The 25181-nt window shown below is 38.6% G+C and overlaps 1 protein-coding gene across 8 annotated transcripts in view; it reads left to right on the top strand.

The window, feature by feature from the left end:
- The window catches only part of LOC148521634 (sodium channel protein type 2 subunit alpha-like), a 147935-nt gene that overhangs the window by 12521 nt on the left and 110233 nt on the right, over window positions 1-25181 (top strand). For all 8 annotated transcript variants that reach the window (XM_088474844.1, XM_088474840.1, XM_088474838.1 and 5 more), the window contains exons 2-4: window positions 897-1015; window positions 13249-13338; window positions 17060-17188. In XM_088474844.1, coding sequence (XP_088330970.1) covers window positions 897-1015; window positions 13249-13338; window positions 17060-17188 — 338 coding nt within the window. The remainder of the gene's footprint in view (window positions 1-896; window positions 1016-13248; window positions 13339-17059; window positions 17189-25181) is intronic.

The raw sequence follows: 25181 nt of genomic DNA, 5'->3' as shown, positions 1-25181 counted from the left end.
GAAGTACAGATTATTAGAGCAAAAAAAATGATACACATAGAGTCTGAGTTTGGGACAACTACAGTACCGTAATTAAAAAAATACACCTGCACCAGCCGTGGTGTAATGAAAAGGGTGCAACTGCAAACAGATGATTTTTTAATTTTTTTTTTTTGCAGGGTAAATACTGGATGTTTTTGCATGTAGCTCACAAATGCTGGACAGCTTTATTTTTACACTGTATTTTAAATTTGAGATAGGGTACACCCCTCTTAAATCTAAATCTATCTGCACATTTCTAATCAGTCTTGCCTGCAGTGCAACAATTTTTTGGCAAGAGGTAAAGTTACTTTTTTATTTATTTTTTTTGTACCCAACTCAGACTGAACCCCAGAAGCTGTACCAGAACACGGCAATCGGCCTCTGTGTATATGGTGGGTAATACAGATAGCATATGTAGTAACTGTCACTGAGGGTACACTGGATTTGCTAGTAATAAATAAAGCCTGCATTTTCATATTTGAAATTGCTAATTAATACCAAGAACACAAGGGGCCAGATTAACAGTTAGGAGCAAATTATAAAAAGTAAATGGAACAAATTGCTCCTGGAGGAAACCATGTTTGTAATGCAAGGGGCGCAAATGCATTTTTTTAATGCAGGGTAAATACTGGCTGCTATTACATATAGCCCGCAAACTTTAGAATTAAGCTAGGATACACCTCTTTCCAACTACAAAGCTCTCAGCACATTTTAAATCTGTCCCACCTGCAGTGCAATATGGTTTTGCCAAGGTGCAAATTGCTTCTTGTTTTGTGCTGTTTTCTATTTGCTCCTAGCTCTGAATCAGGCCCAGAATGTTTAGAATTGTTGATATTGCTTTTTTGCTAATTGTTTATTTCTCTTTTATTTTACAGACTTTTATAGTATTGAACAGAGGGAAGGCAATCTTCCGCTTCAGTGCCACGTCTGCCTTGTACATTTTAACTCCTTTCAACCCTCTTAGAAAAATAGCTATTAAGGTTTTGGTACATTCATATCCTTTACAAAAACTACAAAATAATGTTTCAATACGAATTCAGTTTTGTGTCAACAGTTTCACATAACCTGATGCTTTATTTTAGCTGTTTAAGATTAGTAATAGAAATGATCATTCAGTCGGAGGATGTCTGATGTTAAAATGTGCTCACCCGTTTGTTTTTACAGCAGTGCGAATCCTGTTCCTCTCCTGGAACTGGCTCCATGCAGTTGAAAGTAACTCTGTCATGCAATGTAATGTAACTAATGAAGCAAGTCAGTAGTGATGCTGCTACTGGAAAAGTCAGATGTTTGGGTCAGGTCAGGTTACTAGAGTATAACGCATCGGGGAAAAAGATTTAGATCTTTGTGGAATTATTCAAAAGACTGAGGGGTATATTTACTAAAGTGACAGTTTTTAGAAGTGGAGATGTTGCCCATAGCAACCAATCAGATTCTACATTTAACTAGCACCTTCTAGAAGATAAGAGCTAGAATGTGATTGGTTGCTATGAGCAACATCTCCACTTCTAAAAACTCTCACTTTAGTAAATATACCCCTAAGGTCCTTATTTGATAGCCTGCGAGTTGCAGGTACGGGCACGATTGGGGTCATTAGCACCGTATTTTTAAAGCTGCAGTAAATAAAGCAACCTAGTTTTGCCTTTTAAATTATTGCCGCTTTAAAAATGACACGCTAATTCGGTGAAATCGCGCCCGTGCCTGCAATACGCAGGCTGTTAAATAAAGGCCCAAGCACACTAGATGATTTTTTGAACAATATGGCCGATTTCGAGGCATCGGAACGACAAATCAGTGAAATCGTCAAGTGTGTACGCACTATGCATGCTCCAGTGGAGTCGTCCATCGCATCTTCAGATCTTCTCTAGATGCAGCTCAATCTATCAATCTCGTTAACGATTGCACATAGATCGTGCAATGTGTACGCTTTACCGAATGACCGGACATTATGTTTAACATTATATAGTTAACGATGAAACGACCAAACGACGTACAATATATCGTTTGGTAGATTGCACAGTGTGTGTGCACTATATCGTTTGTACGGGATTTCAAGGGAAATCTAGACAACAATCACATCGTTTGCACGTTGTCTAGTGTGTACCTAGCATAAGTGTCCACTAAAAAGAATTTGTAGATAGCAAGACAGTTACTTGGTTTAAGGATAGATGGGTCTATTTACTAAGCTGTGTTAGGAGCTAAAGTGAACGGTGATAAGGTACCAGCCAATCATCTCCTAACTGCCATTTTTCAAACACAGCCTGTGACATGGCAGTTAGGAGCTGATTGGCTGGTACCTTATTACTGTTCACTTTATCTCCTAACAAAGCTTATTAAATAGAACCCAAAATGTAATAAGGTGCTGAAAGGTTGAGCTACATCACAACAATAGTGTTGTATGACCATATAAGGAGAAATAGCAGGGGCATACTCTATGGGGGCAATTTAATTCTCATAACTGTGCGGTCGCGAACATCGTCTAGAGTTACTGTACCCCAACATTGCATATTTTCCTGTGCATCTACAGATGTGTCCACAACTCCACAAACATCTGACTTCCTTTTGCGTTACACAGCCCTTCTAGTCACGCCATGCTGTGACGTGACTCGATAGCGTTGAGCGTATTTTCGTGCAACTTTTTACTATGAAATGCGTCTTATACACAAAGTGATGTGAATAGGATGCACACGCAGCTTCTACTGATTAATATGATATACGTCATGCCTATGTTCTGTGTGCAACTGTGACTCTATTTGCATGCAAAGCGCTACTTTACAGTGTCAGCGGCTGTGACGTAGCATTGTAGCATTGACACTGTAACGTAACATTTCGCATGCAGATACCTCCACAATTACACAAAGAATATGGACATGCCGTATATCATTTTAATCAGCAGAAAAAGATGTTCGACGCTACTGAGTTGCACTGTGGTCACACGTTATGTTTACCACGACTTGTAGCACATGGAAGTACAATGAATGTGGACACATCTGTACATGGGATGCGAGGGAAAATGGGCCTGATTCAGAGTTGTACACTATGACGTTATTTATGGAATTGAGTGATTGTTGATAAACTGTGCATGCATCAAGGTATAGGGGTCAATTTACTAAGCAGTGTTAGGAGACAGAGTGAAAAGTGATAAGAAAGTGATAAGGTGCCAGCCAATCAGCTCCCAATTGTCATCTCACAGGCTGTTTGAAAAATGACAGTTGGGAGCTGATTGGCTGGCACCTTATCACTTTCTTATCACTTTTCACTCTGTCTCCTAACACTGCTTAGTAAATGGACCCCCACAGTAGCGTAGTCGCTCACAGTGACTATTTACTCACAGTGTGATTGACAGTCATGCTGCGCTTAGGGAAGGTAATGGGGAGTGGCGGCAAAGGGCACAGGCGTGTCACTACCATTTGGGGGGTGTTACATTGTACATCAGTGATCCCATATGCGTATGTAAGAAGAAGGCTCCAATATTCCAGTTCCCACTGCCATTTGCACGAGCATAGGTTTTCTCAGAAGACTGATAATCGAAGGATCAGCTACTGATGCTGCGTCTTTGTACACAGATGCTTGGACCTGTAAAGCCGCAGGTGGGTGTCTCGCTACATTCCTCAGCATCTGTAACGTTTGTATATTTTCGCGAAGCAGCTGCGTGGACAGACGCAGCAGCAGTGGCGTCATTAGCAAACATCTCTGAATCAGGCCCGATGTGCAATGTTGGTGACCGGGACCTCGCGGCCATCAACACTAATTCAAATGCCATATGCTTAATTTACAAAGGCAAACAATATAGTCAGGGGGTTAGTTTTCCCTGTTAATAAAATATTATTTGATTGGCAGCTCCTGGATTAACATTATATAGCCACATCACATTCTGATGTTACATGGCAAAACGGAGTATAGTCTCAATGTGCAGATTCATTCAAATCTAATGATTTATATGTTAAGTAGCTTGTATTAAATAGAAATAGCAAGTGTAAGTATCACAAAATTCTCCTCTGCAGATATGACCTGCCAAATAGAAAAGATGTACAAGCTATGCACAGATTCAGCAAAGAAGCTGACACGCCGAGTTATATAAACTGACATATTCCATTGTAATGATACTTTTTCAGGATTTATGCAGCAATTCAATTTACTGTAATATGAATGGCAAGTTGTCACAATGCCCAGGGGAAAGGACTATTCTGGAACCCAGTTACCGCTGGTAATTTTGTCAGGGCTATTAGAAAGGCACAGCTTCAACAGGCTTCTATTAGGGACGATGAAGCAAGGTACAAGATATATATGTGGGGTGTAAATAATAACTTACATCACAGCTGATTAGCAATAATCATAACCTACACAAAGGTGACAACTATTCAGGCTTGCCTACCCTCCCAATTTTGGTGGGAGCCTCCGGAAAATCGGGTGCAGCTCCCAGACCCCCGGAAAGGCAGGCAAGCCTCCTGGCAGCTGACGATCCCCCCGACCCCCCCCCCCCCTCGTGATTAATAGTGAAGATCCCACAGCGGAGGGGGCCGGTGATGCAATTCACCGGTCCAACAGTGATCCCACCAAATATACCTGCCCTGTGCCATCATTGACTATATTTGTGACTCACATTGATTGCATCAGTTATTCAACGCCAACAGATAGTACCAGACCAGTGCCCATATTTATTGCATCAACTTTTGCTATCGAATGTATCCAGCCAATATCACTTCCTGCTTTAATTCTAGAACAGCAGAAAGTAGGTTTCTATATGAAAAGTGTATGCCAGATGCTGATCTAACCAAATAAATAAGGGAGACAGCGTCATCCAAGGCCTTTGCCTTACCCGTCTGGAGTGGAGGGAAGGGTTCTTCCAGTACCACTCCCAGCTGATTGGACTGCGAGATGGTTTGGAATGATACACACATCATCAAGCATTTTTTTAAATCCCTCGATGCGCATTATCCTTTAATAAATGTATTAACCTTGAGATTCAAAGTAGTTCACATGTTCACAAAACGACCTTCATTTTGCATTGTATACAATATATTCTTTATTTTTTTACAAAGTGGTTCTTACTGACACCTGCTTGTGTGTGAAATTACATTGATATATCAGTTTTATAACCCTCAATGAGACTGCAATAAGAGCCCTAACATTTTTCTTAGACCTTATTTTACAGTCATCCAATTACGTGCATGATTACCTTCCCATTTAACAGGAATAATTCCTTTTATAGGGTCATTTGACTTCCACTCTTGTCCCTCAAATCTAACTTTATTCGTAAAGAGAGGACAATCAATAGATAGTTCACTGTACAAGCACATTCATCTTCAGGATTCCTAATCACCCATGAGCTTCAATGCCCTGCAGGAGGAAGTGAGCTCCAGATGGGTCAATATAACCTGCAGCTGGTAAACAGGAGAGGAATACTGATATTTTGAGATGTACTTTAACACATAAAATTGACATACGTGAATACTGCAAATTGTAGTAAATATGGATATTATTTTTTATGCATCACTTTAAACAAAAAATTCTGTTATGCTTATTTGAGCTATGCATTTGTCACGAGTGCGCAATTGTGGTAGTAGACCAAAATCTACCGCAGCAATTCATCATTACTACAGTGCTAGGACAGCTGCTCCAAAAGCAGCTGTGCTGCGAACCCTAACACTACCACGTTCACCACTAGTAGTAGCAGCAAATGTTTACACTGTTGGGTAAAGTCCCGGCACTGTTACTGCACATGAGAGACCATAGGACATGCATGTGCACTAGGAGGGCCAGAGGAGGCAGAGGGTTCTGGCCTTAGGGCCTGAGTCATTACGGATCGCAACTGCGAATTCAATAGTGATTATGCACGCAGTTCAACTGCGATAATTGCTAATCCATTGCGATCACAATGCCAGTGCAGCACTACATAAGGACGCCCACCTTACCTAACACACATCTATAATGTTTAGCAAGACAGCGAAAGCATCGGTACAATCGAGTACCATCACAGCCTCCCGCACTCTTGCACAAGCTCTGACCTTACTCAGAAATTGATAACTTCTTCACACGCTATGAGACCTCAGGCTGTATAGGCCACCGCGGTGGCTAATTTATGCTCGCCCCTGCAACGGCATTGAAACACACTTGCATGCCTGCGTTTCCCCGACCCCCCCCCCCATCACCACCCACAAACGGCACTACCTGTCAATTACTCTGCGATGGGTCTGCATAGTCTCTGCAGTCCTGTGATCAGGGCCGGTGCAAGATTTCTTGGCACCCTAGGCATTTTTTCAGCCTTATGCCCCCCCCGCCCTCGATAGCTACACAAGCACATATACAGTGCCAGCAGTAGTGGTCCCCCCTATACAGTGCCCCCAGTATTCCCCCATCTATGCAGTGCCTTTTATATAGTGCCCCCAGTAGTAACCCTCCCTTTGCAGTGCCCCCGGTAGTGGTCCCCCCGATGCAGTGCTCCTAGTAGTAGTCTACCCCGAATCAGTGCCCCCCATTAGTAATCCCCCCACTAGCAGCCCTCCCCCAGCAGTGCCTCTAGTAGTAGTCTCCCCAGCAGTGTCCCTGGCAGTAATCCCTCCCTATGCAATGCCCCCAGTAGTAGTCCCACCAGAGCAGTGCCCCCAGTAGTAGTAGTCCTCCCAGCAGAGCCCCCAGTAGCAGTCCCCCCCCAGCAGTGCCCCTAGTAGTAGCCCCCCAGTAGTAGTCTCCCCCATGTAGTGCCCCCAGTAGTAGTCCCCACAGCAGTGCCCCCAGTAGCAGTCCCCCCCACAGCAGTACCCCTAGTAGTAATCCCACTCTATGCAGTGTCCCCCATTAGTGATCCCACAAGTGTGCAGTGCCCCTAGTAGTACCCCCAGCAATGCCCCTAGTAGTAATCCCCCTCTATGCAGTGTCCCCCAGTAGTGGTCCCACCAGCAGCGCCCCCAGTAGTAACCCAGCAGTGCTCTTAGTAGTAGGCCCCCCAGCAGTGCCCCTAGTAATAGTCCCCCCCCAGCAGTGCCCTTAGTAGTAGTAGCCCCCCCAGCAGTGCCCTTAGTAGTAGTAGCCCCCCCAGCAGTGCCCTTAGTAGTAGTAGCCCCCGCAGCAGTGCCCTTAGTAGTAGCCCATCCCCCCCAGCAGTGCACTTAGTAGTAGTCCCCCCCAGCAGTGCAATTAGTAGTAGTCTCCCCCAGCAGTGCACTTAGTAGTAGTCCCCCCCCCAGCTGTGCCCTTAGTAGTAGTAGCCCCCCCAGCAGTGCCCTTAGTAGTAGCCCACCCCAGCAGTGCCCTTAGTAGTAGCCCGTCCCCCAGCAGTGCACTTAGTAGTAGTCCCCCCCCAGCAGTGCCCTTAGCAGTAGTAGCCCCCCCAGCAGTGCCCTTAGTAGTAGCCCACCCCAGCAGTGCCCTTAGTAGTAGCCCGTCCCCCCAGCAGTGCACTTAGTAGTAGTCCGTCCCCTCCAGCAGTGCCCTTAGTAGTAGTCCCCCCCACAGCAGTGCCCTTAGTAGTATTCCCCCCCAGCAGTGCCCTTAGTAGTAGTCTCGCCTAGCAGTGCCCTTAGTAGTAGTCCTCCTCCAGCAGTGCCCTTAGTAGTAGCCCGCCCCCCCAGCAGAAGCCCGGCTCCCGCAGTGGACGCAGCAGCCGATGAGAGTCTGACTGACTTTCATCGGCTGCTAAAACAAACACACAGCTGCCGTCGCCGGCGGCTGTGTGTTTGTTATACTAATAGTGTAGTGCGGACTGCACTTATGTGCGGTCCACATTACCGCCCTGCCTGTGATGCATGCGCAGTACGCAACAATTAGCCGATTGCGTGCATATTAGCAACTACGTTCCTTGCTGAATCAGGCCCTTAGTTCCCACAGTCAAGCTTTGAAAACTTTCATTTTTCTGAGTTTGAGGAATTGTATATTTCTACATTCTCATACTAGTGTATGGGATGGTTAGTTTTGCCTTTAATCTAATTGCCGCTTTAAATCTAGTACCTGTCTCAACGAATCGTGCTGGCTCCCACAAATCGTTGACTATTACATGTGACCCCTAGGGGTATATTTACTAAAGTGATCGTTTTTAGAAATGGAGATGTTGCCCATAGCAACCAGTCAAATTCTTCTTAACATTTAACTAGCACCTTTTAGAAGATAATAATTAGAATCTGATTGGTTGCTATGGGCAATATCTCCACTTCTAAAAACTCTCACTTTAGTAAATATACCTAGTCTTTAATGAACTCAGGAGATGTCCATGATATCTCCAGTGTTGTGGAATTGATGAACGAGTCTGTCATTTAAATATAAGACATATATATGGGGAAACTACTGTTTCTGCATGTAAGATGGACCTGCTCTTGCTGATAAATAGGCCCCTAAATGAGAAAAATAGCCAAATGTTATAATATTCCCATATTTTTATAGAATTATTCCTATGTCCTATCGGCAGATGTTAATTGCATATCAATGAATAAACCACTTTGTAGCTATAACTTGACTACTATAAAAGACACAAGATAACAAGTGGCATATAAATTTTATTAAATATAACAATACTGTGGCAGAAGAAAGAAAAACCAGCAATTCAGTGACCACTTTTTTTATGCAAGATGGCAGCCAACTATTGTGTTCACAAAAGCAAGTGAGAGGTATTCGATCTCCGTACCAATACAGAGTAATGTACACACAGCCAAGCAGTGTCCCTGACACCAGTAGGGTATGATAAGATTACCTCATGTATTGCAGGGGAGTGAATCTCTAAATGCAGCAAGATAGCCACCGAACTGACATTCGTTCCTGACAAAAAATACAAGACACAAAGGGGGAGTGAGGGAGGCAAACCTGCCGAAAAGAGGCAGGATTATATCACCACCAAGCACAAAATTAGAAAGTCACCCTCCCCCCATAAACACTCCCCTTTCAACTCGTATAGGATAAAACTAGCCAGCAGCATAGCCAATATAATATAAAAATTGCTAACCGCACTGACACATGCGTAGGGGTTTAAAAGTGTCTAGCTGATCGAGACTCCTTCATTGTTCTTACATAAAGGGGCATATTATCAATTACTTGATAATTGTAATATCAATATCACCTCTATTTGCGGCAATAAGAAATTTAAAAAAAATTGCCAAATGCAGCCCGTAGGCTACTATAGGATAGCGCCATCTGGAGATGGCGTTTCTTTTTGGGGCCAAACTCTGGAATGCTTAAATTCCGAAACTTAGTAAATCTGACCGTTTGCAGCCCTCAAGAAAACTGGGGCCTGTCGGAAATGGAGGGACTGCAGCAGATATAGGAGATATCTGCTGCAGTACACCATGGTAAATTTAGGGGATACTTAATATTTGTAGATATAACCTCAAAAAAAAGGCTGTTTTCGGGGAATAGCTTGCACATATTATTTGGAAAATAGGTCCCATAGAGTGGCAATATATTATGTAGTACTATACAACAGAGAGACAACCAGCACACATTATTTCTAAAAATAATGATAAAATTACAATTAATAAAGCACATTGAGAAGATGGTCATGCTTTACAGAATGTACAAAATATATCCCAATAACGTCATGACATTGTTGGAGATCAGTGCATGAGCTTACAAACTATTTGAACAGTATCCCATACACAAATAAAAATTAAGAGTATTTAGAACTGCGTGAAGTTGTCCCTCCCAGTAGCAAGAATCCCAGGTCATGCAACATGCAGCCATTTTCTCCAGAGGCTCTGCCAGTTCCACTGAACAGAATAGGTGATCATTTTCATTGATCAACCAATGGCAGCCGAGGAGAGTATCCTTCCCTCCAACATGACCTGTTCCATTAGGTACAAAATGCTCTGCTCCTGGACTTCCCACCTAATTAATAATTGCAGTCACCTGTGTTGAGCTAGTTATTTCTTGTGAAGGGTGTTTCAGCACAGATGGCTGCAATCATAAGTTAAGAAGGAAGTCCAGAAGCAGAGCATTTTGTACCTAATGGAATGGGTCATGTTGGAGGATCTGGAGTATGTGTGGGAGGACCAATCACAAGCCGCAATCTGTTGACTTACATCTGGGGCTGTGACAAGAATCGAGGAGCCATAGAAAAAAATTACTGCCCTGAGCAGCACCCAGGGCTACGGGTAGGATGAAGAGTACTTCAATAAAATATCTTACCAGCTAGTGCAGCTTTAAAGTATAACATGTTGTAACCAGAGTTGAAATAGCTATTTTGTGGATTGATCAATATGTAGGAGAGTGTGGGCTATTAATTTACTTCAAGAACGCATGCCCTAAAATTTCACTGTGAAGTGCATCTGTGGGGCAGCCATTTTGTGGGCTAAACCAATATTCACATGGCATATATATCAAGAAAAGAGAGAAGAAAAAGACAAAATTCTATGGTCCGGTGCACTAATAGGTCTCAGTATAATTGTAATAATATATTATCCTCAGAAAGGTGTATAAAATATAACTTTTATTAATTTATTTAAAACATTGTGTAGTCAGATGTAGGGCGAAATATAAAATTAGTAAAGAAAAAACATGTGAAGATATAATGAGAAATAGTGATTAAAAACACCTCCTTTTGCTGCCGGTTATTTGGATCCTATTATAAAGGATTATTACAACAGTATCTGTGTCCTTTTCATTACTACATATATTATTATGGCAATAAAGATACACTTATCTATAATGTAGTTTTGTAATATTGTATTTGTACCCACTGTATAGAAAATTGGATACTTAAGAATAGTATCTACTAATGTTATTTAATCCATATTACACAGTACCAATGCATTGGAGACAAAGTGCATTCATTAGAATTTGCAGTGTAAGTTGTGCATCATTCATAATAGTCATGTGCACATAGACTTATACCCCTTTCAGACAGAGAAAAGTTCCCGGTAATTTTCCGGCTCTTGCCGGGTCGACCCGGGTTTTTTTTCTGTCTGAAAGGGTCAACACGGGACCTGATTCCCGGTACTTCGACCCAGGTATTTACCAGGGTTTTTCCCGGGTCTTACACGGGTTGGCGGCTGTCTGAAAGGTGCCAACCCGGGTTTTTCTACTCCGGGCATAGTAAGCAGCGCTTATTGGCTGAGATGGCGGTGCACGGGCTGCACTTTTCATGACCTCATCTCTGTGTGCCATAAAAGTAGTCAATTTATTATGACACACTGTATATTGCAGGGATAATCTGGGTTCTCTACAATATCAAATGAAATAATCGGTTGCACCAGACACCTAATATGCCCTTATATTATTATCTCAAAACCCCACAAAACTTACTCTCTCTCCTTTGGAAAAGTGGGGGTGCTACCGCGGACAATGTATAATGTCAAGAATTGATAAGAAAGAGAAAGAAATGTCCATAGCAGTGCACTTCAACAAAAAATGATACATAAAATATAACTTTTAATGGTTTAATACATAATATCTAGGAATTAAAAAGCAAAATATTAAAAAGGGGGGTAGTGTATGTAATGTAAGTGAATGTGTAAATAAAATGCGTGCGCTCCTGATCCACTGGATGTCCAGATGTAAATATCAACAATTATTAGACATATATATTAAACAGGTGAAGATCGTATCCCCTTAATGATATAATCCACAAGTGAGATGGATGTATGATCTATATCTGATATAGATTATATTCAAATATTGTGAGGGACAACGTCCCTTTATAACTCTGTAGACATTAATATCTGGTCATTTTTATATATCAAAACAAACGTTTGACAGTATCCACTGTTACAAAGTGAGTAGTTCTTCCTCTGATATTATATATCACACATTGTATCTAGATTGTATCATATATAACAGTGTATATTTGTTTTGATATATAAAAATGACCAGATATTAATGTCTACAGAGTTATAAAGGGACGTTGTCCCTCACACTATTTGAATATAATCTATATCTGATATAGATCATACATCCATCTCACTTGTGGATTATATCATTAAGGGGATACGATCTTCACCTCTTTAATATATATGTCTAATAATTGTTGATATTTACATCTGGACATCCAGTGGATCAGGAGCGCACGCATTTTATTTACACATTCACTTACATTACATACACTACCCCCTTTTTAATATTTTGCTTTTTAATTCCTAGATATTATGCATTAAACCATTAAAAGTTATATTTTATGTATCATTTTTTGTTGAAGTGCACTGCTATGGACATTTCTTTCTCTTTATAATCTGGGTTCTGTGTGAAAGGGGTCTACACAGGAATTTCCCGGGAATTGTGTGCTGTGTGAAAGGGGGTTAGGAGCAAACTCCCGGGTCCTTCCCGGGTTGAACGATACGGGAAAACCCAGGTTTTAGGGATTTTTCTGTCTGAAAGTGGTATTAGTAAATATATATCACTGTTATGCCAGGTAAACCAGAAACAAAGACAGACCTGTGTGAGAATGGCAAGAATTGTTTCTTTTATCAGTGGATAGTAATAAGTATATAAAATGATTCACAGTGAGTCACAGTCGCTCTCTGTTTATACAGTGATTCTTAGTATCACAAATTACGTGTTACACTGTCAGAATTGGTTGCAATAATATCTTAAGCCTTGGTAAAGGAGTAACCAAAGAGAACACCTGTGCACCTGCCTGGTGACCTGGAAAACATGAGCTGTTTGATGTCATAAGGACCAAATTTGAGAACCACTGACCTAGAGAATAGCTGCATTACCATGACTATTGGTTCAGTCAACAAAATGGCTGCCTACCCTGGTTCTACATTATAGGTTAATTGTATGACCAATATACAATGGAGGATTAATAAATGTCCACAATAAGCTGTCCCTCTAGTACACACAGGTAGAAAAACAATTCTTTAAAAAGCATTTGTTGCATAAACCTAAACTCACTATCTGTACAATTGGTCACACTGGTCTTCAAGCAGCCCTCTTTTCCAGTATCTTCATCCATTGTTTGTACGAATCAGTCGATTTTACTAATATTTAATAATGTGTGTAATAAAAGTGCATGATAGGATCAAGCTCTTGATAGATTACTTAACTCCTCTAAAAGAAAGGTAAATTTCTTACAGACATTTGTAACTAACATAAGAAAATGCAAATGTACAGTAACCAATCAGACATATGCTGTGATGGTGTAACTAGGTCGTCAAAGCTAGTGTCTGGTTGCTATGGGGTTACTGCACATTTGTACTGTACTGCTACATAAATCCCATTGGTTATAATAATACGTGTTTTTAATGTTTTGGTGTTAATACTATGAATTTAATTAATTTGACATTGACTTTTTCCTTGACGGCAATCCACATTATTCAGCATGCTCATTATGTGCACTATTTTGACCAACTGTTGTTTCATGACCATGAGTAACCCTCCAGAATGGACGAAGAATGTAGAGTAAGTATGTGTTTTATCTACAGTTTTATTGCACTTGATTTAATTCAGGGATGCCGATTGACTTGTCTGTAAATTTACTGACGTCAAAAATGAGCATACACTCTCATTCACCAATAAAAAAATTGTGGTCAATAAAAATGTGATGCCTTCTTAACACAATAATACCAGAATAAACATGTCAACTTGAGCGTGCTTAGTATGCATAAAACATAAGTAATCTGTATATCTGTTTTAGGATATGCCATCATGTAGTCTCAAATATCATAAACTGTAGCCAATATGCCGCCAACATACCATCATAAGGCCCCCATAATGACTCACAGTGCAAATAACTTTTTGAGTGTAGCGCCTGTTATTTTTTTACCATGACTTTTAAGCTCTGGTCATAATTCTAGCATTGCCTGCCAGGTTACAGATAGATCTCTAAAAACATATAGCGGTGACTCACATCTCTGAGGTCTCTTCCTCCAGAGGCTAAAGCTACTTTCAGTTGTGGACACATTTTGAAACAGCAGAGTAATGCGTCAGTAATAAAATACTAGCCATCAGTAAATGGGTATAAAATGCGTTCAGCGGCCCTGAATGGGATGTGCATTTATTTTGTGCCATACACAGGAGAGTGTGTTTGATAGGAACATACGTGCACATGGATGGATTATAACGACACAGTTGCTTAGTGATACTGGAAGAGTGAAGTCCCGGGAGAATTCTATTTATATTACTTAAAGTGCTTTTGGCCATTTAATTTTAGCTGCTTTCTGTCATCTAACAGAAGAGGCTGTGAGGAAAAGTGAAGGAAGTGATTCAATAAAGTTTGTTGTCCTTCAAAGCTTTCTCAAAGCCAATTGCAAATGGCAGTTTTGCGTGTGTGCAGGGCAGTAATACATTAAACTAACAATTTCTGTAACACATCTCAATTCTTATTGTCTTCTGTGTAAAGAGATTATCTGAAAATTAGCGCCTAGTCAGGGCCTGCAAACCATATACATTCTTTTAGAATAATATACATTCTTTTATATATATTCTTTTAGAATAATCATTTTTATCTACTACTAGCAAAATGTAAACTTCTAGTGCATCTTTCATCATTGCATAATAACTTTTTGTTTGTAAATTAATATAGTGAGTGTATAGCTTTACTTAGATGTTACAAATCTGGATTTGTGAAATTAGAATTTAGAAGAGTTGCCTTCTCATGTGAATAACTTTGTATATTTCATCATTAATAATGTCATTTTTAAGGAGGATAATCAGGCCAAAAATGTACATATTAATTTGACGTTTGGATAGCTTTAAATCACTTGGGCTGGTAAGGGGACACAAAAATTAAGAAGCATTTTAGCAAATTGTAAAATTGGGTTCAGAGTTTGCCAAACTTAACAATACTGATTCACGTGAGGGGTGCATCATATTAAGGGGGAGATCTACCAAAGCTTGGAGAGAGATAATGTGGAGAGAGATACAGTACCAACCAATCAGCTTCTAACTGCCATTTTTTCAATCACAGCCTGTAGAGTGGCAGTTAGAAGATGATTGATTGATACTATATCTCCATGTTAACAGTTCTAGCAAATCTAATTTCTACTGATCGTTTTTTTAATTAATGAGTAAAAAGTAACTTTTTTCTTTTACTGACAGTAAATTCACAGTCATTTTACAACTATTCTTGTGCAAACATAACACAAAGAAACATAGCCTCACCCTTACTTTATTGTATTTAGAGTTGGGATTAATCACTGAAGCGGGTAGGAAAATGATAACAATAAACCGGAATGGTATTAGCTGCTAATGTACTCACCACTTGTCTAAAACCTAAAGATTATGTGTGTCTCCTCTATTCCTAGCATTGTAGAGAGCAAAATGTATCTCTTACAGCATTTAAAAATGGATCACAGAACTTACAGTGATTCAAGTAGAATTTAGGAAGGAGTAACAATGTATCCCTATGTTGCAGCAAGCCAACTCCCTGCATTTTGCCAGAATGTCCTGTCTGGAAATAAATGAACATTAACAATGATTTACACTTTTAAAAGCTTTAGAGATGCTTTCTGTTCCATTTAGTTCTGGCGGAACAAAAAGAAAGTCATCCAAAGGGGCACCATGAGGTGACTTTATATACCTGTACATTCATCTCCAGTACAGTAATGTCGACTGAACAGCTGTTTACCCTAACTTCCATGATGTTTTTTGTCTACCAATTAAGTCATTTGGTAGATGTTTATAGGCATGGCAATAACATACAGCACCACTGCTAAATGTTTGTAGATTACAAATCAGCATTTAGCAATGCAAGGCTATAATTTAGTAAGCAAATAATACAGTGCATTTGAAAATGCTTTGCAGTGCTTATACAGTATCACATTCAGATAACATACAGTTAAGGTTATCTGATCAATCTACATCATGGGGTTCATGTAGCGGTGGATGGTCATATTGGACTTTAATTTGGCATAAGATAAGCAATTTCATATTGTGCATGCTTACACATATGTCCATATGTACAGTTTGTCATATCATTGATTTGCATCTCTTTACATCTGGAGAGGCAGAATAAATTGAGCATGGGCTGGCAAGGTAGGCTAAGTGCATTAATAGTGGAATAATGAATATGGGTCGCGTCTTGTACCTGCAGCCTAAGAAAGAGGGGGCTTTCCTCAAGAGGAAAGTAATTGGAAAGAGCAGGGTTCTACGTCACTGGTAACGGTAATGGTTAAAATAAGGGATAAAAATGTTCAAAACCACATCTTTGATATAGAAACTGTGACTATCCCTTACTATTCCATATCAGGAGAGCTAAAGGTTTTGGGATAGTTCAATAATTGGTAATAGTTCTTGGAAATTAAGCACCTTTAACTCACTCAATGTAAATGGATTCTATTTTAAAAATATAGCAATAACCCAAGAAATTTCATAATTTTTTAGTTGATTTATAAATGGCATTAAGATAGAACAATTAAAAATGTACATTAAAATGTCATGACTATCACAGACAGATAATTAATATAATAACAATACTTTGTTAAAAATTGCCCCAGCATCAATGATTAGCATATAGGCATAAAATATCAGATCAATCAACATTATATAAAAATAAAAGAGAAAAGATAAAATACAAAAATAAAGCATAAACTTAACATAAAATAAATATCAATATCTCACTAAGTTCTAAACTGCAATGCATTTCATAGCACCTGTCTGCTTCCTCAGACTCCTCCTGCTTTTTATTTTTATATAATGTTGGTTGATCTGATTTTATGCCTATACACGAAGTATTTGTTTTATATTAATTATCAGTGATGATGTTTTTATTTACAGTTTATATATGTCTATCCATGGCAGTTATTGTATTTTATCGTAATGCCATTTATAAACTAAATACAAATTGTCTATTTATGAAATTATGTTATTGCCCATTTTTTACATAGAACCCATTTACATTGAGTGAGTTTAAGGTGCTTAAATTCCACAAACTGCGACATATTATTGGACTATCCAAAAACTTTTAGCTCTCCAGATGTCAGAGCACAAATGCATCCACTGTTAAAAAATCACTCAAAAAGCTGCCATAATTAATGCTGGCTCTTTGCTCCAGATACTTTGTTGCACAGGTTTTTCGTTTCAGAAACTTATAGATGGCACTTATGGCTCATTGGACAATTTTATTTGACTAGTTTATAGTGCAATTAATGCCGTATGTGATCTTTTTTTTTTTTTTTTACAGATACACATTCACTGGAATTTATACATTTGAATCTATGATAAAAATTCTTGCAAGAGGGTTCTGTCTAGAAAAATTTACCTTTCTGCGAGATCCATGGAATTGCCTTGATTTCAGTGTAATTGTTATGGCGTAAGTATCATAACCTATTATTTTCTCTTGGAAAGTGAAACCAGCTTTAAACTGCACCTATCACCTACAGTGGAGTCAGTCATTTAAGTTCTAGTGAATTTGTTGGCTAAATTCTCATGGATTTTGGGCCATCCCACAAATGTCTGCCTCCACTGTGTGTACTTTAAGGCAGTTATGCACCCAGCTCCCAAATGTTTGTAATTGTTTTTTTTTACATTGCATGAAGAAGCAGATTATTTCAGCACGATACCCAATCTTTATTTGGCAAGGTCAGCCTGCAAAACATATCCTTGCATCAACATCACTAGTAATAGCGTGTAAGGTATGGAAATGCCAAAAACATCATTCTATACTACATCCCCAAAGAAAACTTTAATCTTGTAATGGAAACCACAGAAAAAAAAACTGTAAAGGGTTTTGAAAACCGCAGTAATAATTATGAAGGCAACATCCATCACTTTTAACCATCATGATTTGTTATGTGCTTTCAAAAACCATTGTGCGCACTGACGTTCCATTTTACCCAGCGATCAATGATCCGTTACTTAGATCAGCGTTCACAGCACAGTGAATGGAGCAAGACGCATGTGTGCTCAGGTTTTGCTGCAGTTGTGCTAGGGTGATCCTGGTACAAAACTAAAATTGCACACTTGTACTCAGTTGCATCACTAAATTGGTCATAAGTGATCGATTATCCATTCATTAGAAGGCACAGTTGTAAAGCTTGTATTTTTTCTGTATTCAATCTTTAAGCACGTATTATGATAATAGATTACTATCACAGAATGAAATCTCATACAGTATGTTGCTTAAGAGAACACACTGGAGGTCATTTACAGAGTGCAAAATAACTGCTGCGCAATACAAAATTAGCTTTAAATCTGCCATGAATTTTGATTTCCCCATGTGCATCTAGATTTCTATGCAACAAGGCACATAGCATTCTGGGGAAAGATGGTGCAGAAATTTGCACTGGCTGATGGAGGAGTTGGAAAGAGGTTGTGTGTTCATAGCAAAGCATGCACTTAGCACACTGCTGTGTCTCATTTTTCTGAATCAGTACATAAACAGAATTTCCTTTTGTGGAGAAAGACTAATGTGATGGTCCTCCCTGTGCGGATGGGTTTTTCACCAGCTGAGGTTTTAGCATCTCATTCTGTACTTTAGGGGATCAGTTTTAGCCTCCATGCTGCAACATACTTACCTACTCTCGCAGAACGTCCAGAAGACTCCTGAATCTCTGATGGCTCTCCCAGACTCCTGGAAGAGTAGGAAAGTCTCCCGCAAGCCCTTCACTACCACCCATTTCCCAAATTAAGTGGGTAGTCCTGGCAGCTTGATGACGCGATTCACACTGAATTGCATAATCGTCGCCCCGCACTCCGTTTTACAATACTGTCAATTTTAGATTTGTATAGCATGGGATGGGACAATGATGATGATACAGTGGCAACACCATGCCGCCAACACCTGCCATCTGGCTGCCCCTCCCGAAGGAGACAGCCAGCAAGTTAGCTAATATGTGCCGCAGTTTGTGAAGAAGCACATTTCTTATTGTACTCCATGCAGTGTAAAACTTCGTAAAGACAAATTTGCCACTGATAATAAAAACGGTCACGGTGTCCCCTCTTGTGATTTATTTAAGACATACATATAAGACTGAAATGGTTTACCTTTTTGCAGCTCTAAAGATTTTTCCGCCTGTCTGCACTTCAAAGCATCTAGTTTGCAAAGATGTCTCAAATTAACAAACGCCGGTTGGACCATCCACGTGAACCAATGCAAAACCATAGAATCCTGCAGTGCGCATTGCACGCTCTTTGTAGATGAGGCCCGGTTTGTGTAAGTAAAACACAGAGAGAGAGGATGAGAGAGATGTAACAGCCCATATAAAGGGGAGAAGTTGACCACAGCAACCATTCAGCTTGTAGCTATTATTTATCTAGTAACATAATAGCTAGAATATGATTGGTTACTATACAGCTTCTCAACTTGTCTTCTTTATAAGGTGTGATACACTCCCCGTGAGTGACAAGAAAAGAGGAACAGTCGCCATACAGCGACCAGAGATCTCCTGTGTAGCCCAGTGCGCTGAAATCAATTACATTGAAGTGATCTCTTTCCAGATCCTAATTTTGACCCACTAGAAATAAGCAGTGTAGCCCTGTCTTTGTCATTGCTGTCCACTAATTTACAGTATGTGATGCTAAATCATTTATATAAACCACTTTGTTTTCTGGTGAGCCGCAGGTTATCCTATGCTTACTATGAAGATTTTCTGTAGTACTTTATGCATATGGCTGTGACTGATCTTACAGTCCTATTCACTTTATTGAAAGAAGTTCTACTTTTATAAAAAAAAACTGGATAATTACAGGCAAACCCCAATCACACTTCAACTGTTTCTCTTTAAGAGAAGTTGTTCAAAGCAACCAATCAGATTGTAGCTTTCATGTATCTAGTACATTCTAAGTTGATTGGTTGCTTTGGCCAGCATCTCCATTTATCCACTTTAGAAGGCTAGAAACATCTCCCCCCAAAAGTGTTACCTTGAATACTACTGAATAACTCATATAATCTTCTCTGAAACCCTTCTTACCATAAGTCAAGATGCTGATCATTTTTCAGCTCATTTTACTGGAAAAATGAATGGGCCCATACATCTGAGATGCAATTCCCCAATTCCCCGACCCGATCCACCAATCGGAAATGTTGATCGGTGGCCATCGATGATTGGAGATCCGGCAGGGAATTGGTAAGAATTCTGCATGTTCACAATCCACAATTTTACAATTCTGACCATTTTCGAGTTGGGATTAGAGAATCAAGATTTTTCAACATATTCAATATTTCTGATTCCCCGACCCCACTGTCGGCAGAAAGGGTAATTTCCCCAATCTGTCATAGATGTATGGTGGCCTTTAATCTGAACAGTCTTCGTCAGTAGAGCTCCACAGAACTCTATTAAAGAGGACTGAATGGGTTGTAAAGTATATGATGCAGCGAGAATAAAGCAATATGTTCTTGGCTTTACGGTAAGAGAGGAATTCTGGGTGGAACCCGCTTTATTTTCTACACAGGAAGGGCTGTTTAGATTAAAGAGGGGTTGTATGAAAGTTAATAACCCATTTCAGAAATTAAAGGTTGCTAGACCTTAGCATATTTTAATATTTGTAACCAGGTAAATACAGAAATTGTTAAATGCCACATTTTAAATTATTATATTCTTGCCCTTTGTTTTACATGTACAGTATACAGATATGTCCACATACATCTAGCCTCCTTGTGTGTTAAACAGCCCTTCTAGTCATGCCATGCCGTCGAGCAACTCAGAAGTGCAGAGCGTCTTTATCCTTTAAAATGCGTCTTATTTGCAAAGTGATGCGATTAGATCGCACAAGCAGCTTATGCTGATTAAAATGATATGCAACATGCCTATATTCTGTGTACAACTGTGGGTGTATCTGCATGCAAAATGCTACGTTACAATGTCACAACAGCTGACAGTGTAACGTAGCATTTCGCATGCAGATATAACCTCAGAATATAGGCATGCCGGATATCATTTTAATCCACATAAGCTGCTTGTGCGTCCTATTTGCTTTGTAAATAAGGTGTATTTTAAGGGAAAAAGTGACACAAAAAGACGCTCTATGCTACCGAGTTGCACGGTGCTCACATGTTGTGTAATGCGACTTGTTACGCACGGAGGATAGATGTATGTGGTCACATCTGTAGCTAAATTTGTGTAAAAAATGATTTAATTAACTTTGAGAATGATTCAAAATTGTTATTCCCTAAAATTTATCCCCATAAAATTTATAGGTGTAATAGACAAACAGCTACAATGGAAGAGAGAGAGAGTAAATGTACAGTGTTGAAGTGTGCGAAAATTTCTGTCATTGATTAGGAAAAGAAAAAGTGATGTCTATAATTTACATAAAAAAAAAAGTTCTCATAACAAATGTGAACTTTTTAAAATAAAAGCATTTAGTTAATAGGATTGCTAGGGTGTAACAAGCATTTTTGAGGCCTTCAAGCAGTCCTTTTTAGAAAACAATTCCAATGATTTCTGAATTGAATTCAGGGATACAATGCAGGCAGGTAATTAAAGAGAATTTCACACAAAACTAATAATTAATTTTTGGATGGAATTCAATAAATTAATCCAGAAAATCTTAATTACAGTACCTGCACTTTTGCAATTCCCAAGTCAGTGGGGTCCCCCAAATCCAACATTCCAAACAGGAGAGCCTCTTTCTTGTACTGGCAGGCTTTTTTTCAAACTAAAAGTAGAGTTGTCTGTAGACCCTCTACCATAAAATTCCTTTGGACTAGGGAATTGATAGAGTGCAACCAGTGTCGGAACTTCAGTATCTGCACCTGAAGGCAAGATCCTATCCCATTGCCTCCAGGAGTTACTCCACTGATTCAAGGTATTTATTGGTTCAATTAATTTTACCTAATTTCAAATTATTTTTTGTAATGTTGAGTAAAACAATTCACGCAAACTTAAAATGAAAATTTCCTGAAATATTAAGTGGCATTTGGTTATTAAGTCAACCATTTAAGTAAGTACATTTATATAAGACATATAAGGGCTGGTGCAGCGTTGAAGTCAGTTTTATGGCTGTATCCTAGATGATTTCACAATGCACACGCTCTGGATCCATATACACGTACATACGCTTTTAGTAGCAATTACATCTCGTAGTGTTCAACTCTTCATCAGCCCTGTGGTGCACAGCAATCACCTTGGGCATATATACGGTATAAACTTGACACCTATTCACACACTTCTGTATTGCCATAGTACATGATGTATACTGCAGTCATGCAGGTGTATATAGATACTTAGTTAATGCCCAGAGAAAGAGAGATTTTTAAGGTTACTTATAATAAAAAGAAGTCTGCTTTAAATGAAATGCCCTGGGTGTATTATCGGTCTGCACATATACAGGTAGTTGATAGGCAAAATGAGGATTAGATTAGTCAGTATATGTTTCCTGCTGTTGGGCCTAGTTGAAGTCATCCGTCAGTAAAGTCTTATCCAAAAGCTACTGTTCTGAGGTCTCCAAGGAAGTGCTAAGTTTGCCCATGGTTAAAACCACCTGATATTTTAAGTTTAATTTTCATTCTACTTTCTTCATGGAAATGTATCACACGTTATCTTGTTATAACTTTACACATTGGAGTCATGCAATTTTGTAAGATCTCCAAATGTATTTAAAACACATACTTTTCCTTTAATGAAATGGGCTTTTTATGGAAGCAGGTAGAGTAGCACTGATTTCTAAGATCCTGCTTATTCTTATGAGTTTTTATGGGCATTTGAATCATTTAATATTTGTATTGCAATTTTATACAGTAGCAATTGAATCAAAATGTATTATACAGTTTGCATTTTATCTCTCTCCTCTAAAAACATTTATATTTTAATATTTTCAATAGAAAATGTTATTTAAATACAGATGTGTCCTTACTTACTGGGCGTCTTTATGCCATATGGCGCGAGTTGCCCAGAGTGACTGAGGATTAGGTTGCCATATTTGTCTTTAAATTTTGTGTCTTCACATCGCAGACGCAGTGAAACACCACCCACAGTGTACTAGAGACTCTAGGCTCTGAGTTTAACTGAACAGGAATTGTTTTTACACACAAACAGAGTCGCAGATGAAGCACAATGGAACTTGCCGTGAGGGCAAGCCACGGGTGCTCACATCAGAGCCCTTTTTACAGATATTAAAAACTCAGTCGCACGCAGATGTACAGATGTCGCACACCCCATTGATCAATGAACACTAGCAATGTAGTTTTGTTATGTCAATGGAAGACGCTCTGCGTGGCTGAGTTGCATGGGATCTGGCGCACCAAGATAGGTTATTTGGAACGACTGAAGCAACAGTGAAAATTGACACAACTCTACAAAAATATTTTGGATGGAAATTTTCCCTAAAAAATGTAAAATAACAGGAGGAGTATAAATATAAAGTAAATGGTTAAGCAAGAAAAGTGTTTATAACATTTTGTGTGTAAAGTTGTGTGTTTATTTTATTATTATTTCTAAAGCAGTTTAATGAGTCATTTTATTTATTTTTTTACTGTCATTTATTAAGGTTATTTTTATAGCATATTGTATCTGAATAGACTTCTTCAGTGGCAGCAGTAATGAAAGAGTTACACAGGCTGCTCAATGCTTAAATATCAGTGCATTGTTTTACATTAAATTGCTCTTCGAGATGTCTCTTGAAATCAGTTCTGCTCTATCTGCTTCCATAAAAGTGCCTGTTTTACTGAATCTTTGAAAAGTAGGCCACATATACTGTATCTTCGCTCTTTCTATAAGGATTTCTTCTTCACCTCAGAAATCCCTTCTAATTTTTCCCACTATAAAGGCGAACTTTTGTATTTTAAATACATATAGAGATTTTAAAATATTACTTATCACCAATGTGGAAAGAATTAGCATTAAGATAACATGATATATGTAATTTAAAAAGTAAAATTAAAAATGACATGTATAGTTTTTGAGATTTCAGTAAGAGGCCATCACAGCTTTTGTGTAACTCAGCTTTACATTGTGTAAAATGTATTTCTCTTTATGGGGGAGATGTATCAAACCTTGGAGAGAGATAAAGTGGAGAAGTTGCCCATAGCAACCAATCAGCTTCTAACTGAAATTTTATAGACTGTGTTAAATAAACAATGGCTATAAGCTAATTGGTTGCTGTGGGGAACTTCTCCATGTTTTTCTTTCCAAGGTTTGATACATCTCTCCCTATGTGCGGTCAATCTATATCATAGGATGTTGGAAATACATCATCAAACATTTTATCTGCACCCTCTGTAAATAATAATAATAATTAATACTGTATAATAATAATAATTTTAATTATATAGTGCTTACTTTAGGAAAGATAAAGTTAACAAGTTAATAAACTCAGTATAAATATATAGAAAACTATGTGTATTTTGCACTTACAGTATGTAAATAATTCTAACATACATAACTATCATAATAATATATAATAATAAAAATAATAATAATAATTGTATTTATATAGCGCTTTATTGAACAGTAGAGTTATCAAGTTAATTGACTCAGTATTAATAGAAGAAAAAGATTTGCACTTATGTAAATCTTCAACCATAACTATCATAATATAATATATGTAGATAATATCAGATAAATCTCTGTTGCACACAGCTGCCTTTACATTACGTTTCCCAGGTCTGGGAAAGCAAAGGAGGGGTTGGGCAGAGAAACTTAAAACTTCATAAGTCTGAGTAATTGGTTTGCTTGATTGTAATTGATTGGCTCACAATCTTACCGCAGTCAGTTTCAAGAGACATGCTGTTCTCTTTTATAATAGCATTTTGACCAATTTTCTTTTACTTAAAGCTGTGGGTTGTTTTATTTTTTTGTGGTGAAGAGTAAATATACTTTTAAACTCTCTTTATAACTGCACTTGAAATGTTGTGTTCCCATAGCCTATAACTAGAAAGAGGGTAACATAGTGTAATTACTAAATTTGAATGCACATTTTTGCTGAGAATATATCAGGTGGTAAGTGAGGGTGGTGTTATATTAAGTATAGTATAGAATTTTCTTTTTAATTTGATAACATAAAAGCTAAATTGGCAATAAGTTCTTGTTAAATTCTTATGTCTTCATGTCAGGTTAAGGGGTATATTTATTAAAGGAAAATAAGTCCTAAATCTGGCAAAAAAATGCGTGTTTTCACTTTGTAAGGTCTTCTCCTTATTTAAAGCGTTTGGAAGCCCTTTTAAGAAAGATCCCAGCGGTACAGTATGGTGATAGCAGTGGCAGACCATAGAAAATAAATTATATTATTTATTTAAATAGAGCATTTTTTTTCTTAAAATAAAGCCTGATTAATATTATTTCCTCTAGTTTGAAAACATTTGATTTTGTATTTTTTTTTCCAAAATGATAACTGCAAACCCAAGCTGTTCCAGTTAATTGTGCATG

This window comes from Taudactylus pleione, unplaced genomic scaffold (assembly GCF_031769625.1).
Source record: "Taudactylus pleione unplaced genomic scaffold, aTauple2 ptg000156l, whole genome shotgun sequence".
NCBI classification, from domain to species: Eukaryota; Metazoa; Chordata; class Amphibia; order Anura; family Myobatrachidae; genus Taudactylus; species Taudactylus pleione.
The sequence above is the reverse complement of the archived record's forward strand: the minus strand, read 5'-3'. Positions and strand labels throughout refer to the sequence as shown.